The sequence below is a fragment of the Colobus angolensis genome, unplaced genomic scaffold (genome assembly GCF_000951035.1).
Source record: "Colobus angolensis palliatus isolate OR3802 unplaced genomic scaffold, Cang.pa_1.0 Scaffold124, whole genome shotgun sequence".
Lineage (NCBI taxonomy): Eukaryota > Metazoa > Chordata > Mammalia > Primates > Cercopithecidae > Colobus > Colobus angolensis.
Genome location: NW_012113586.1, coordinates 6,711,357 through 6,729,055, shown reverse-complemented (window position 1 = coordinate 6,729,055; position 17,699 = coordinate 6,711,357). Strand labels below are relative to the sequence as shown.

The 17,699-nt window shown below is 37.0% G+C and overlaps 1 protein-coding gene and 1 long non-coding RNA gene across 6 annotated transcripts in view; one reads left to right on the top strand and one right to left on the bottom strand.

The window, feature by feature from the left end:
* Positions 1 to 17,699, top strand: part of LOC105505325 — a 97,858-nt gene that overhangs the window by 12,375 nt on the left and 67,784 nt on the right. The gene's annotated exons all lie outside the window — the stretch shown is intronic.
* Positions 1 to 17,699, bottom strand: part of PTPN22 (protein tyrosine phosphatase, non-receptor type 22 (lymphoid)) — a 64,613-nt gene that overhangs the window by 11,172 nt on the left and 35,742 nt on the right. For 4 of the 5 annotated variants that reach the window (XM_011933130.1, XM_011933133.1, XM_011933131.1 and 1 more), the window contains 8 exons: positions 13,823 to 13,899; positions 12,869 to 13,686; positions 10,209 to 10,292; positions 9,725 to 9,855; positions 8,550 to 8,577; positions 5,409 to 5,489; positions 5,047 to 5,162; positions 969 to 999 (listed from right to left, as the gene is read on the bottom strand). In XM_011933130.1, the coding sequence (XP_011788520.1) occupies positions 969 to 999; positions 5,047 to 5,162; positions 5,409 to 5,489; positions 8,550 to 8,577; positions 9,725 to 9,855; positions 10,209 to 10,292; positions 12,869 to 13,686; positions 13,823 to 13,899 (1,366 nt within the window). The remainder of the gene's footprint in view (positions 1 to 968; positions 1,000 to 5,046; positions 5,163 to 5,408; positions 5,490 to 8,549; positions 8,578 to 9,724; positions 9,856 to 10,208; positions 10,293 to 12,868; positions 13,687 to 13,822; positions 13,900 to 17,699) is intronic. The other variant, XM_011933132.1, reaches the window with a different exon arrangement.

Below are 17,699 nucleotides of genomic sequence, written 5' to 3'. Positions count from 1 at the left end.
CAACCTCCACCTCCCAGGTTCAAGCAATTCTCCTGCCTCAGCCTCCCGAGTAGCTGGGACTACAGGCACACGCCACCATACCTGGCTAATTTTTGTATTTTTTAATAGAGACAGGGTTTCACTATGTTGGCCAGGCTGGTGTTGAACTCCTGACCTCGTGATCCACCTGCCTTGGCCTCCCAAAGTGCTAGGATTGCAGGTGTGAGCCACCACACCCGGCCATCACCATGTTTTTTATATTTTCTATTTGTAAATAAGATTTCTAAGATAATTTTCCACAGTTTCAGGACTCAATGGATTTTATTTTCATTACAATATAGCAAAAATAGTAAGCAACAGACTTTTATTGCTAATAATACTTGGTAAAAATGGAAATGTGTCAATGTTTTGCTTATTTCATGAAGTCAACATATTTGTTTCACAATATGGTTTGCTGTGACTTTTCAAAGAAAATACATCTGAGGTTAGACTGCTGGAAATTTTAAGTAACCCAATTGTATGACAGCATCTCAGGATGGGTAGAAAGCACCAAACATTGGCCAGGTGCAGTGGCTTACACCTGTAATCCCAGCACTTTGGGAGGCCAAGGCAGGAGGATCACTTGAGCCCAGGAGTTCAAGACCAAGCTGGGCAATATGGTGAAACTCCGTCTCTACTATTAAAAATAAATTTAAAAATATATTTAAATTTTTTTAAAATGCCATTGTACTAATTATTATTCTTATGTATTAAACAGAAGACTTCTCATCACCTACTCCCTGCCCAATATTAGCATCGTGAAGCCTAGCAAAAACAAACAAACAAACAAAAGAAAAAAGAGGACTATGGGTGATTGTTCTGATTCATAGGACCTTAGAGAGGCTCTCTTAGGAATAATTTTGTTAATCTTTTCACAATATTGGTTGGTTATATAAAGAAAAATTACAATATTGAGAAAATGATATTTTTAAACATAAGTACCAACTTACTCTTTTTCATGTTTCGCAAAAGTTTCAAACTCTACAAAAGTAAAGAAAAACAAAATGTTAGTTTTTTTCCTGTGAAATTTGAAATACTTTAATCAAGTAGAAATATAGACTTAAGTGAAAAGAATTAATTTCCTTAAAAATAGCCATGAAAATGTACAAAGTTGTTTTTCCATCTTGCCATTTTTAATTCAGTGCACAACCTCTACTTGATTTTATCTTGCTATTTTTATCACCCATGCAAATATCACACTATGTGTTTTGAAATAGTATTATCAGAGGCTGAGCGCAGTGGCTCACACCTGTAATCCTGGTGCTTTGGGAGGCCAAGGCAGGAGGATTGTTTGAGCTCAGGAGTTCAGGACCATCTTGGGCAACATAGTGAGACCCCGTATCTCTACAAAAAGTAAAAAAAAAAAATTAGCCGAATGTGGTAGCAGCTACTGGGGAGGCTGAGGCAAGAGGTCCACTTGATCCCAGGAGTTCAAGTTTACAGTGAGCTCTGATACCACCACTGCGTTCCAGCCTGGGCGACAGAGTGAAAACATGTCTTTTATGAAAGATTAATAAATTTTTGTTGTTGTTTTTGAGATGGAGTGTTGCTCTGTCACCCAGGCTGGAGTGCAGTGGTGTGATCTCAGCTCATTGCAACCTCCGCCTCCCAGGTTCAAGCGATTCTCCTGCCTCAGCCTCCTGAGTAGCTGGGACTATAGGCGCGTGCCACCACGCCTGGCTAATTTTTTTTTTTGCATTTTTATGTAAAGACGGGGGTTCACCATATTGGCCAAGCTGGTCTCGTGATCCACCTGCCTTGACCTTCCAAAGTGCAGGGATTACAGGCGTGAGCCACCGCGCCCAGCCAGTAAATTGTTTTTTTAAATTTTGCTCTCAGAATATTGACAGGGAGCAGTGGGGTGCTGGCAAGGTGGCTCATGCCTGTAATTCTAGCACTTTGGGAGGCTCAGGTGGGAGGTTCCCTTGAGGCCAGGAGGTTCAAGACCAGACTGGGCAACATGGTGAGACCCCCATCTCTACCAAAAATTTTAAAAAGCCAGGCATCGTGGTGCAGTCCCAGCCACTCGGAAGGCTGATGCAGGAGGATCACTTGAGCCCAGGAGGTCAAGGCTGCAGTCAGCCATATTTATGCCACTGTAGCGTGGGCAACAGAGCAAGACCCTGTCTAAAACAGAAAGAGAAAGAGAGAGAGAGAGAGAGAGGAAGGGAAGGGAAGGGAGAAGGGAAGGGAAGGGACTCAGAGGGGTAGAGGGGATGAAATTCCCACTTCTCTCCTTTATTAGGGCCATTTCAGAACCCACAATGGCTTCTGAATATATCCATGATACACAGCCATTTCCATTCTAGCCAAGAATTTTTGCCAGTCATATTCTATATTCAATTTACTAAGGCCCCCTTCCATACTGTTAGCCATACTTCCTTCCCCCACTTTTATGGTGGACTCTCTAATTTATCTCTTCAAGGAACCTACCAAAATTTCTTCTTTACTCCACATTTCTTCAGCATGTATGTTTTTAATCTGCTTCATGGCATTTTATTCTTCTTGATAATTTTCATGTTTCTCAAAGGTGTTCTGTTCCAGCAGATTAACTATACTATTTTCAAGGGCAAATAGTTATCCTTTATGACTTTTCTATTTTCCTAACACCTAACAGAAATGTGCTCTTCCTTGGAATAGATATTTAATAAATTCTTAATTTGTAACATTTTTAGTTATTTTTAAAAAAATAGATGATTTATTTACAAGTCAGGAAATCTTAGTAAAAATGCTGCCATCCTTGTCTTCAATCTACTCAGTTTCTAATGTTCCTCCTGTAGATAACCACTGTTAGTTTTTCATCCTCTGTAGTTAGTATCTTTCCAGAGTTACTTATGAATATGCAAGTAAATACACATATGTATCATATTCCTCTTTTTAAGTAAAAGTTAATAAATTATATATAAATATATTGAGAAAGTCCTAATTCTTTTTTAGCTGCACAGTATTCCATTTGTATGGATATAACATGATTTATGATTTATTTAATCAGTTCCCCTAACAACACTATTAATTATGTTGTTTCCAGTCATCTGCTCTTACAGACAATGCTGCAATGAATACTTGGTATACATGTTATTTCATGTATATGCAAGCATATTTGTAGGATACATTTCACTTCTAGTGAAATTGTTGAGTAAAGGATACATGCATTTGTAATTTTGATATTGCTAAATTGCCCTTCATAGAAGTTGTACCAGGCTGGGTACAGTGGCTCACACCTGTAATCCCAGCATTTTGGGAGGCCAAGGCAGGAGGATCGCTTGAGTCCAGAAGTCAGCAACATAGGGAGACCCCATCTCTAATTTTTTTAAAAAAATTTTAAAAGGAAGTTGTACCACTTGACATTCTCACCAACAACATTGAGTGTGCTTATTTCCCCATAGTCTCCCTAACAGAGAATGTAATCAAACTTTTGGAATTTACCATTCTGATAGATGAAAAGCCATATGTCACTGTGGTTTTAATTTGTAACAAAGTTTTTTCATTATGAATGAGATTGAACATATCAAATGTTTAAAGGGCATAGCATGCTCATTTATTTTCTTCAAACCATCTGATCCCATATTTTTGCCCATTTTTATTTGGGGGTTATTTTCCATGAATTTCTAACAGTTCTTTGTATATTAGAGTAATAACCCCTTTGGCTGTGGTGCCAGTTGCAGATTTTTTTTCCTCCAATTTGTTCTTTGTCTTTAGATTTTTAAGGTGATTGTTTTGCCATGCATAAATTTTCTCTTTTATTTAGCTGAATTTATCTATCTCTTTTGTTATGGTCTCTGGATTTTGAGTCATAGTTATAAAGGTCACTCACATTCCCAGGTTATAAAAGACTCTTTCCAAATTTTTTTTAGGTCTTCTATGGATTGAGGTTTTTGTTTTTGTTTTTTTTAATATTTTCATCTTTTAGCCATTTAGAATTTATCCTGATATAGATATAAGGAATAGACCCTGCTTTTTTTCAGGTGGTTATCTATTTGATCCAACAACAGTTATTAAACCATCCATCTTTATCCCCTGATTTTGAGATACCACCTTCATTATATACTAAATTTCTACATATATTTGGATATATTTCAGAACTTTGCCTTTTACTCTGCTGGTATATGTTTCTTTTTATACACTAATATCATGCCATTTTAGTTTTACATTTATATTTTTGAGATGACATCTCACTCTGTCACCCAGGCTGGAGTGCAGTGGCGCAGTCTCTGCAGCCTCCACCTTCCAGGCTCAACCAATCCTCCCACCTCAGCCTCCTGAGTAGCTGGGACCACAGGCACATACCACCATGCCCAGCTAATTTTTTGTATTTTTGATAGAGACGGGGTTTTGCCATGTTGCCCAGGCTGGTCTTGAATCCTGAGCTCAAGTGATCCGCTCGCCTTGGCCTCCCAAAGACGGGGACTTACAATATTTGAATATCTGCTAAGGTGACTCGTTTATTGCTTTTCTTTTTATTTATTTTTAAAAATTATTTTAGAAAGACATTTATCTAAACTATTTTTATTTATTATTTATTTGCAGGTTTCTGACTATTCTTGCTTCCCCCTACTCCCATATGAACTTTTAAATCAGTTTATATAGTTCCAGAAATAAACAAGTTGGTAGTTTCATTGGGCATCTTTTACATTTATAAATCAACCTTAGAGAGAAGTGGATTCTTTTTTCTTCATTTATTTTTATTTTTATTTTTTAATTTTTATTTTAGGTTCACAGGTACGTGTGCCAGTTTGTTATATAGGTAAACTGTGTGTCACAAGGGTTTGCTGTACAGATAATTTTGTCACCCAGGTAATAAGCATAGTACCTAATAGGTATTTTTTCTGGTCCTCTCCCTCTGAAAAATGAATCTTTAAGTTGTAGTTTTTCTTCTTTTTGGTTTCCTTCTATTTTGATTGTTATAATATCAACAATTAGTTTTAGAAAGATATTTAATCTAATTTTCCATCTCAATGCTGGAGAGGGGGGAAACTTGCAGTAAGAGAAAGCGTCTGGCATGTTTCCCAAAACTCTTATCTTCTTTACCTTACTCCGTGTGAAACTTTTTCCAGGAGTCTTCAGTGTCTGTTTTGAAGATGTTGAATTTTCCATGGTGTCAGGACAGCTAGTAGAATATGTTTCTATAGATTGGGCATGCATACCTTAAAAAAAAAAAAGGAGAAAAACATGTTTCATTGCATACCTTGTTAAGTCTTCATGTTACATATAGCAAATTGTTAGCTTGGCTTTTTTAGGCATTATTTTGACTATATATTATATTATGGGCTTTTAAAATGTTTTCTTTTGTGTAATCATTTTTGTACCTTTCCATTTAGGTCCTACTTTATTGTTAATCTTTTAACATTTTCATTTTTATGATTTTTTTGAGAGAAAGTACTACAACTTACAATCTTCATCGGCAAGAAAGAAGGACTCTAGAGTTCTTTCTGGGAGAGGAGGTGGGGGAGAAGAACGATCTTGATGTAGTTCTGTTATAAGAAAGTATACAACAAACCAGAGAAATCCATCAATTAGAAGTCATAAGTCAACACCCTTTTCTCTTTGTATAATTTTTTAATCAATCAATCTTAACCAAAAATCACCAAATAAAATATTATCTGAAAAATGACTGGAGCCTCAAGAACTTTGTTTTTCTGCCTCGTTAGCCAGTGAGCCTATGATTCATCAAAAATGTATAGCTCCCTTCAGAAGTATTCTCCCAAAGACACTGAAACCACATATAATCAAGCTTCTAGATCTAACAACCATTTTGCATGAAATATTTGGGATAGAGGAACATGTTAAATAAAACCATCATGATACAATTAGCCAAATCTAGAATGTTAAGCAGTCTTTTAAGAAAAATGACCCACTCTTTTCAACAAATAAATGGTGTGAAAAGTATAGAAAGGAGAACTGTTATATATTTAAAAAGAAAATACAAAAAAAGAAGGGAGAACTTACAGATTTCAAAAGACAGATTTAAGAAGACAAACATGTAAACCAAATGCAATGTTTAGATTTTGTTTGAATCCATATTTGAATAAACCAACTGTAAAAAGACATTTTTGAGACAATTGAAAACTGAACAGTCTGGATATTAGTTACTATTAAGGAATTATTATTAATTTTATTGGTGTGATAATGCTATCATGGTAGGTTTTAAATGTGTTTGAAATTTTCCATGATGAAGATCTTCAATAATGGACATATTTTCCCATGATGTAAATTTCTAAAGATACAGATGGTATTCTACTGACATAAGCATCTCATTGTATGGTGCTGAGTATTATTATATTAATTCCTTTTGAAAATGAAAATGCAGTAAAGTACGAGAGGTTCACATGTCATTGGTCATTGGGTTTGTTTAGTCCTTACAATTTGTCTTATCAATAAATTGTCTTATTTCTTACATGCTGGGTAATACACACAAGTGTAGTACTTATTTCTAGCACCTAATAAAATAACTGGCATACAGTAGGCATTTAATACTTAATAACTATTCTGAAGTAGTTCATCATCTTCCAGTTTGCTGTTAGGGAATATTTTGAAAACTAAAGTTGTTCGTTAACAGTATTCTAGTAAATATTTCCCTAAATTTTCATTTCATCTTAATATTCCCCTGACAAAGAACCCATAATGCCTGTTACTTACTGCATTAAATCTAAATTCCTCTGCCTAACTTTGGGTGTATGTGGTAAAATACACATAAGATTTGCCATTAGTGACATTTAGCATATTCACAGTATTGTACAACCATCACCACTATTTAGTTCCAGAATATTTTTCATCACCCTAGAAGGAAACTCTGCACCCATAAAGCCGTCACTCCCTATTTTCCTCTTTCTCCCAGTCCCTGGCAATCACTGATTTCCTTCTGTCTTTATGGATTTCTATTCTGGGTATTTCATCTGACTGGCTTTTTTAAGTCCTTCAGAATCTTGCCTCACATCTTATTTACCCAAATTTATTTTCTATATTTCACAAACTAGAATATCTATTGCAATAAAAAATAACCTACTCACCATTTCTCCATACACATCATGCTCATTTCTACCTTTGAGTCATTGTTAGGCTGATCCCTGCTGCTGGAATTCCCTCCTTTTTTCTTTCTGTCTATACAAATTCTTTAAAGTTCTTTCTTCCACTCAGCAAAGCCTTTCCTAATCACTCCAGTAATGCCATCCTGTTTTTCCAGACTGCTGGTGATTACAGTGGGTACCACACAGATTATCACTTAGTGGTTCCATATGAGTATTAATTTTATCTACTGAATTTGTATATAAGCATTAAGTAGTACTCTTATACATGGTGCCTATTCTAACACCATGTAAGGTACACAGAATTTGCTTAGTAAAATGCTCATTTAATGATTAATAAAAATTATAATTGATAATATTTAATGAGGACTTATTTGACAAGTACTGGGCTAAAAGCTTTATGACATTATCATATTTAATCCTCATAAAAATTATCTAAGGGATTCTATTATTCTCCTTTTATAAATGAGAAAAATAGATGGAGAAAGTATGTAATTTAACCAACTTTATGCATGTTGATAATTCTTCGTAGACTGGGGATTTGACTTAAAGCCTATCTGACTTTAAAGCCCATGTTTTTGTTGTCATGTTTTGTTTTGTTTTGTTTTCGAGATGGAGTCTCGCTCTGTCACCCAGGCTGGAGTGCAGTGGCATGATCTCGGCTCAGTGCAACCTCCGCCTCCCAGGTTCAAGCGATTCTCCTGCCTCAGCCTCCCGAGTAGCTGGGACTACAGGCATGCACCACCACGCCCAGCTAATTTTTGTATTTTTAGTAGAGATAGGGTTTCACCATGTTGGCCAGGATGGTCTCAATCTCCTGACCATGTGATCCACCAGCCTCAGCCTCCCAAAGTGCTGGGATTACAGGCGTGAGCCACTGCTCCTGGCCTGTTGTCATGTTTTTTAGAGACAGCATCTTGCTCTGTCATACAGGCCAGGTGCAGTGGTGCCATTATAGCTCACTGCAGCCTCAAACTCCTGGCAAAGCCCATGTTTTTTAACCCTTATATTATCTGTATATGTATTTGAATAACATGACAATATGAATAAATATGTTAAGGGCAGCTACCACCTGTGATAATGTAAACAGAGTACCTGAAAGTGCCCAATAAATGTTAGTTTTTGTTCTTCAATGCATGAAACCAGCAAAGCTCAGGAAAGTACTGGAAAGGCAGCAGCAAATTAAAGAACTAAGTGGCCAAAAATAATTTTTTGAATCACAGTGTTAACAGTGGGAAAATCTATATAATGGAAAAGCTGCAAAGTTTTAAAAGATTCTCTCTGAAATAATTTTTAAGTGGTTATATATTAAGGAACAGAATTCTAAAATCCTGTCTTCACCTTGCTCTTAACAAAATTTCTAGTCCGGGAAAACCAGAAATAAATCAATAAATACTGGAAGCTATTATGGGAACCAAGTAACTTCCTGAGGTGAATTACTCTAAACTTAACGAACTATTCTTCCAATCTTGGGGCTAAATGTCATCTAAAGCCAAGAGAAATTTTTACCTGATTTAGGACTTCGGAGTTTTACACTCTAAAATAAAAACAGAAAGGAAAAGTGAAAGAAGAATATATATGCGAATTATACAAACTCAAAGCAAAAAATGGCATTTTTGAAATTATATTTAAGATAGCTGCAGAAATAATTATGAAATGTAGACCCTATTTTTCGTAATTTGTAAGTGTGCTGAATTAGGAAATGGCATCCTTCACTCTTACAATGATTTTTATATCCCATGGCAATTAGTCCTAAACTGATCCCCTTTTGACTTATTTCTGTTCCACCTACAACATTTCCCTGAAAATTGAAATTGAAGTTACTTCATAACATTGGAAAGAATTATTGTTCTTTCCTCTGGGAGTTGTTAAGATAAATATATGTGCCTATTATTAATGACAATAATAATTACTAGTACATTGGAATTATAATTTAAAAGGCAGAGAATATTTGCCTATCAGCATTGCAATTGTAGGTACTTTAAAATGTTTAATTATTTTTCCAGTGTCTCAAATCTTAAGATCATTGGTTCACAGAATATATAGAAATACATGACATTTTTAGATGCACTTCTATTTTTCCTCCAGAAGCAGGACACGTCTACTTTCAAGAATTATTTTCTATTTAATCCACAACCCCCCCACCATCTCTGACTTTACCATCAACCACACTATTCCAAAAGGTTTATCTTAGGTAATATGCACACCTGTCATTCTCTATAACATATTATCACAGCTAACATGATACAGCCTACCAGATGACTACAGTGAACAAGCTTCCTACTTAAGTATGAAACATTTATTTTTGCCTTAACTATCCTTCAAGAATCAGCTCAAATGTTTCCTCTTTCACTAAATCTTCCTTGATCACTTCCAACCTGGAGGCATCTCCCACACTTGAAATTCTTTATCTTTCATATGACATTGATCATATTTGCTTTGTTATAATAAATATAGGCAAAAATAAAGATTTGTACACGTCCTGTATCTCTACCACTAGACAAGAAGCTTCTTAAAGGCAAGAATTGTGTCTTATACATCTTTTTTATCCCAACATCCTCTAGCACATTGTTTTATATTTAGTATGTGCTTAGGATTTATTGAATGATGGGTGTTAAAAATACAAGGAGTAGAACTGTAGTCTATTGAATCTAGATGAGTAGAGTCATTAAAAAATTATTGACCTTGCTTGGTCTAAGTCTCACAGAGTCATCAAATTTCTTTGGTTCAGATGTTCCACCCCATTCCAGTGGTGTTCCAATTTTTACCTTCACAGCTGAGGATAAGGATTTGGAAACATTTGGTGAGAATTCTCCTGGAAGAAAGTGAATATGTTTCAGTTCTTAGGGGTAGTATTCTTTTAGAAATCAAATGTTGTTCAGCAAATAGTACATACAACATTGAAAGGACCTGAGAAGTAATCTAGTTAATTCACACTTCATTTTATTTTTTGAGACAGGGTCTTGCTCTGTCACCCAGACTGGAGTGCAGTGGCACAATCACGGCTTACTGCAGCCCCCAACTCCTGGGCTCAAGTGACCCTCTCGCCTCCACCATCCAAGTAGTTGGGACTACACATGCATGCTGCCATTGCTCTGCTAAATTTAAAAAAAAATTTTTTTTTAGAGATGAGGTCACTTTATTTTGTACTTACTAAACTGTACTCACCAGCTTCCTCAACCACAATAAATGATTCAGGTGTCCGTACAGGAAGTGGAGGGGGGATTTCATCATCTATCCTTGGAGCAGTTGCTATGCAAAATGTCAGAAATATTGTAACAATTGTTAATTAGAACAATCCAAAGGAAATTCTTATGTTCTAATATTAAATATAAATTTACCATAATTTATATTTAAATTCCGTTGAAGCACCATTATCAGTAAAGTTGGCACTTGTTCATTCGAGGAAAAAGCAAAATGAATTATCTTAAGATACAAACCCAGGAGGTTTTTGCTTATTCTTTAACATTTATTGTTTGTTTTAAAAGCTCAAAAGTAGGGCTGGGTGTGGTAATTCAGGCCTGTAATCCCAGCACTTTGGAAGGTCAAGGCGGGCAGATCACAAGGTCAAGAGATGGAGACCATCCTGGCTAACACGGTGAAACCCCGTCTCTACTAAAAATACAAAATATTAGCCGGACGTGGTGGTGGGCGCGATGGCAGGCGCCTGTAGTCCCAGCTACTTGGGAGGCTGAGGCAGGAGAATGGTGTGAACCTGGGAGGCGGAGCTTGCAGTGAGATGAGATCGCACCTCTGCGTTCCAGCCTGGGTGACAGCAGGAGACTCCGTCTCAAAAAATAATAATAAATAAATAAAAGCTCAAAAGTATTTTGATTGAGTCATGGTGTATCAGTTAACATAAAATATTACATTAATTTTGGAAGCTTTGAATTATCTTTCGCATAACTCCTTTTGTTTTTTATAGACTATATAATAAAGCATTATAAAGTGCTTTGACATGTAAAAGCTTCAGTTATACATCAGGTAAAATCATAAAGATTTTAGTATCTCTTCATTCTACACAAAATCCAAAAATATAGGTATTTTTCCATTTTACAAAACAATAGTATAGGATAGTCTTCTGTATTTCTATGCAAACATTCCAGTTATTAAACATTTTAAATGCTATTATAAGAAACTGCCACCAGATGGCACTTGACGATATTGTTACAATCCGTTGAAAATAAGGGTTTGTTTTTTATTTATTTATTTTTTTGAGACGGAGTCTCGCTCTGTTTTTTAATGATGCAGATGCTTAGAGAAGTCTAAGGTATTTTGAGTATCTAAGAAAAGAAAATACATTTAAATGGTTAAAAATGTATAAAATAATCTAATCACAGAAGGAACTTCTTAGATCCAGATATTTTTGCAGCAAAGCTACAAATGATCTTACACAACTATTTATGAAGAAACTCTACAATAAATAATGTTATAGAGCAAAAGTTTTCTCCACCTCCTGTCTATGTAGAATGTGCTTTATAAATTATTTGATGATATACCTAAGGGAGTTAAACTTGTTCTTTGCTTTCCCTCATCATCTTCTACATCAAATTATTGTCATCATCTCTAACAGGATGCTCATTTCTATCTTCAAACTAATCAGTAAAACAGAACAATATGCATTATATGCAAAAATACAAAATTATAAAAGAGATAAAACATGAAATAAAGGTATACATAAGATAAAATTTTTACACAAAATATAAACATGTATTCTCATCTACTAAATTACTACAAAAGAGCAAGAAATCAGGTTCTCCCCTTCCAACTCCCGCAGGAAGAGAATTCAGTTTTTAGCAATATGTTCAACTCATTTTAGCCACATAATTGTGCAACAAAAATTCTGGGTGCTATTGATCGCATTTTTTTCTGCTCCTCTTTTGGAAGCTGCTTCTATATGTTGAGTAAATTCTGAAGCTAGGTGTGGTGACTTGCACCTATAATCCCAGCACTTTGGGAGACCAAGGTGGGAGGATTGCTTGAGGCCAGATTTTTGAGAGTAGTCTGGGCAACATAGCAAGACCCCATTAAAAAAAAAAAATTTGCCGGGCATAGTGGCGTGTCCCTGTGGTCCCAGCTGCTTGGGAAGCTGAGGTGGGAGGATCAGTTGAGCCCAGGACATCAAGGCTGCAATGAGCAATGTTCACACCACTGCACTCCAGCATGAGCAACGTAGTGAGATTCTGTTTCAAAAAATATTTTTAAAAAACAGTATATTGTGGGCCGTTGATATACATTTCTAGGAATGAGGCGTGCCTTCTTTAGAAGCACTTCTGCTGGTACAGATCCTGCACCAGATCTTGACTGCCTCCATTGCTGCCTGTTTCATGGAATATTATATGTTTGATGTTGCTATTTTCAACTTATTACAGCATTAAAACACTCATGGGATATATTTATTTGAGGAGTAGCAGGAAGAAGAAAAAGAAGGAAGTAGGCCAGGCATAGTGGCTCATGCCTGCAATCTCAGCATGTTGGAGGCCAAGGCAGGGGGGTCACAAAGTCAAGAGATCGAGACCATCCTGGCCAACGTGGTGAAAACCCATCTCTACTAAAAATACAAAAATTAGCTGGGCATGGTGGTGCGCGCCTGTAATCCCAGCTACTCGAGAGGCTGAGGCAGGAGAATTGCTTGAACCCGGGAGGCAGAGGTTGCAGTGAGCCAAGATCGCACCACTGCACTGCAGCCTGGTGACAGAGCGAGACTCTGTCTCAAAAAAAAAAAGAAAGAGAAGAAGCAGAGAAGAGGGAAGATGAGAAGAAACCAAATATTCTATAGAAACAAAGTGAAACCTAAAATTCTATGCAAACTTTAAAAAATAACTTACCTAGTACAGCAGACTCTTGGTTCAATAGTGGGGAAATATTGGTTGGAGAATTCAGTGATAAAGAATCATGTGAATTGTAATAAGAGGAGAGGGATGTAGAGGATGTTGGCAACAAAGAAGAAGGAAAAACAGTTCCATCTTGCTTCTCAGGTAAATCAAGAGACATCTTAGAACCGGTACCACTTGGAGGCCATGATGAAAAATAAGGATCTTCCACTAAAGGTATGTAAGAACATACATCAAGAGCACTAGAGTCATGGTGCTTTACATTAGGGGCATTACATATTTGGTGTTTAGAGTCATACGGCAGTGAATAATTCAGTTCTGCTGAAGAAACATGCATTACTTTTTGGGACTGCATCTCTACAAAACAAGAATCATGTGGTTGAGATTCCAAATAAGAAAAGTTTTCCTTGCTGTCCACCTCCTTGGTTTCTCTCTGCTGTATCAATTCAAAAGGAGTTGATTTGGTCCGTGTTATTGGCACCTTTGAATCAAAATATCTTCCTGCTGCATTTACAGGTTTAGAATTAGAACATGCCTCAAACAAAAGAGAGCCCAAATCCAAACTTTGATGCTTCTGAAGAGGTTCCCCAACTATTGGAAATGCCTTTGTCTGCCGTTTCATGGTTGTATCAGCATTTTTGTCAAAACCGTAATTTAGCTCCAGAAAGTCAAAAGAAGTGCTTGATTTAGCAGGGTACAAAACTAGCTCTTCCTTTGCACTTATTTCAGAAGTCCTAAAGTCAAAGGAAGATGATTCTGTGTTTTCCATTTTTGTCCTTTGTTGGTTCATCATTTTTGCTGCTTTTATGGTACTAAAACAAAAAGAAAGCGTAATAATGACACCGTACCCCAAATAGGCCTCTTCCTAGCATCACAATGATGTATAAGCATGAGATTCATCTCCCAGACACAATTAGTCAACATTTAGATATATAAAATTGTACTCACCTTTTTGGTAAGTTAGGAGAATAAGAGTCTGCTTGGAGAGTGTGATTTTGCTCAGGAATACAATACTTTGCTTGACTCTTTAAAAGAAATAAGTCAAAGGCTGGTTTTCAGTGAAGCAATGTCAATAAGATATTTTAATATTTAGAAGGCTGAAAAGTAATTTTTCAGGAAATATAAAGATTTAAAATAATTCATGAATGGGTTAGATTAGCTTCCAAAATATTGAACTCAGCAAGAACTCGTTCATATGCTGAGATGGCCAGAATGAAGGATTAATAGTGTCATAGAAACTAGAAAGGATTTGTGTATATCATCTTTTCAAATGTGGGAGTTTTTAAAATGTTCTTTAGTGAGTAACTTTAGTCTCAAAAACACTCTGCCTTTAGAAATTTCAGCATCTCAGCCCTTTATAGGTACTCTGGACCTATTTCATCTTGTTCTACTCTTTTCCTCCTCACTCTGCTCTAAATATACGGTGTTTCTTGCCATTACTTTTGCACGCCAAACTTACTTCCAAGTCAAGGCTTTTACACTTAGTATTCCCCCTGATGAATATATTTTTGCTCCAAATTTTGCATGGCTGTCTCCTTCTAAGTAATTAGATCTCTGCTTAACTGTCATCTGCATAAGGAAACCTTCCCTGACCACCCAACCTAAAATCACACTTCTGCGCCTGTCCAGCCATGCTCAATCTTCTTCTTTTTTAAGACACAGGGCCTTGCTATATTGCCCAGTCTGGCCTCAAACTCCTGGGCTCAAGGAGTCCTCCTACCTCAGCCTCCCAGGTAGCTGGGACCCTGCAGGTGTGTATCACAGTGCCTGGCTTCAATCATTTTTTTTTTTTTTTTAAATTAAGTTAGAGTCTTGTTCTGTTGTCCAGTCTGGAGTGCAGTGGCACAAACATGGCTCACTGCAGTCTCGACCTCCTGGGTTCAAGTGCTCCTCTCACCTCAGCCTCCCAATCCTTATTTTTTATAGCAATTATCATATTATGAAATGTGTTATTGTGGTTCATAGAATCTTAAAATACCATTGATTATAAAATATATCTTCATTTCAGAGATGTTAAAATCCATTTTGAACATCTCAATTGATGCAGAAAAAGCATTTGACAAAATTCATGTTAAAATCCCTTAAAATAGGAATGTAAGGAAATTTTCTCAACATGATAGAGGCCATATATGAAAACCTATAACTAACATATATTCAATGGTGAAAGACTTAAAGCTTTTCCCCTAAGATCAAAAACAAGACAAGAATGCCAACTTTTACCACTTTTATTCAACTTGGTACTAAAGTTCTAGCCAAAGTAATTTTTTAAAGTAATTTTGTTCTTAGGCAAGAAAAAAAAAAGCATTCAAATTGGAAAAAAAAAAAAAAAGGCTGCACACGGTGGCTCATGCCTGTAATCCCATCACTTTGGGAGGCTGAGGTGGGTGGATCACTTGAAGTCAGGAGTTCGAAACCAGCCTGGCCAACATGGTGAAAGCCCGTCTCTACTAAAAATATAAAAATTAGCCGGGCATGGTGGTGCACACCTGTAATCCCAGCTATTTGGGAGGCTGAAACAGGAGACTTGCTTGAGCCCAGGAGGTGGAGGTTGAAGTGAGCCAAGATCACGCCACTGCATTCCAGTCTGGGCGACAGAGTGAGACTCTGTTTCCAAAAAAAAAAGGAAAAAAAAAAGTAAAATTATCTCTATTCTCAGATGACATGATTTTATATATGGGATTCCACAAAAAATCTGCTAGAGCTAATAAACAAATTCAACAAAGTTGCAGGATGTAAAATGAACACACAAAACAAGTTGCATTTTTATACATTAGCAATGAACAATCTGAAAAGAACATTAAGGAAACAGTTATATTTATAATGGCACCAAAAAGAATAAAATACTTAGGAATAGATTTAACCAAGGAGGCAAAAGACTTGTATACTGAAAACTACAAAGCTTTGCTGAAAGAAATTAAACAAGATATAAATAAATAGACATTCTCTGTTCAAGGAGTGGAAAACGTATTATTGTTAAGACAACATTACTACTCAAACTGATCTACAGGTGCAATGCCATTCTTATCAAAAGTCCAATGGCATTTTTACATAATTTGTTTAAAAACCAGAATAAAATTCATGGAATTTCAAGGGACACTGAATAGTCAAAACAATCTTAAAAAAGAAGAGCAAAGTTGAATGACACACTACCTGATTTCAAAAATTGCTACAAAGTGACAGTAATCAAAACAGTGTTGTACTGACATAGTATAGACTAAAGACCAGTGAAATAGAAGAGCTTAGAAAAACACAATTACATATGGTGGGCAATTGATTTTTGACAAAAGTGCCAAGAAAATTCAGTGGAGAAAGGAGAGTGTTTTCAACAAATGATTCTGGGAAAAACTGAATATACGCATGCAAAAGAATGAAGTTGAGACTGGGTGCAGTGGCTCACGCCTGTAATCCCAGCACTTTGGGAGGCCGAGGCGGTGGATCACCTAAGGTCAGGAGTTCGAGACCAGCCTGATGAAAATGGAGGAAACCCCATCTCTACTAAAAATACAAAATTAGCCAGGCGTGGTGGTGCATGCCTGTAATCCCAGCTACTCAGGAGGCTGAGGCAGGAGAATCACTTGAACCCTCAAGGCGGAGGTTGCAGTGAGCCGAGATTGTGCCATTGCACTCCAGCCTGGGCAGCAAGAGTGAAACTCCATCAAAAAAAAAGAGAGAGAATGAATTTGGACCCTTATGGCACATACAGAAATTAACTCAAAAATGGATCAAATACCTAAACATAAGAGGTAAAATGTAAAACTGTTACAAGAAAATGGGCAAGCTTCATGACATTGGATTTGGCAATTATTTCTTGGATAGGACACCAAAGGCACAAACAACAAAAGAATAAATAGGAAAACTGGACTTCATTGAGATTTAAGACTTTTACACACCAAAGGACACAATCAACAGAGCAAAAAGGCAACCCTTTGACTGAATGGAAGGCGATATTTGCAAATCACATATCTGATAAGGGATCAATATCCAGAATATATAGAGAACTCCTGAAACTCAACAACATGTAAACAACTCAATTTTTTTTTTGGGGGGGGGTGGGGGACAAAGTCTTGCTCTGTCGCCCAGGCTGGAGTGCAGTGGTGCGATCTCGGCTCACTGCAACCTCTGCCTCCTGGGTTCCAGCAATTCTCCTGCCTCAGCCTCCCAAGTAACTGGGATTACAGGCACACACCACCATACTCAGCTAATTTTTGTCTTTGTAGGAGAGACAGGGTTTCCCCATGTTGGCCAGGCTGGTCTCGAACTCCTGACCCCAAGTGATCTGCCCACCTCGGCCTCCCAAAGTGCTGGGAGTATAGGCGTGAGCCACCGCATACAGCCTCAATTAAAAAAATGAGCAAAATCTGGGCACCATGGCTCATGCTTGTAGTCCCAACTACTGGGGAGTTTGACGTGGGAGGATTCCTTGAGGCCAGGAGTTTGAGACTAGCCTGGGCAGCACAATGAGACCTTGTCTCTAAAAAAAAGTTAAAAAAAAAATTAGCTTCGTGTGGTAGTGCATACCTATAGTTTCTGCTACTCAGGAGCTGAGGTGGGAGGATCACTTAAGGCCCAGGAGTTTGAGGCTTCAATGAGCCAGGATGGTGCCACTAGACTCCAGCCTGAATGTCAGAGCAAGACCCTGACTAAAAAAAAAGTAGGGGTGGGTAGGGGAAGACAAAGGACTTGAAGAGATATTTTTCTGAAGAGGATATACAAATGGCCAATAAGACCACAGAAAGGTGTTTAACCATTAGGAAAATACAAATCAAAATCACAATGAGATACCACTTCACACCTAATTAGGATGGCTGCCATCAAAAAAACAAAA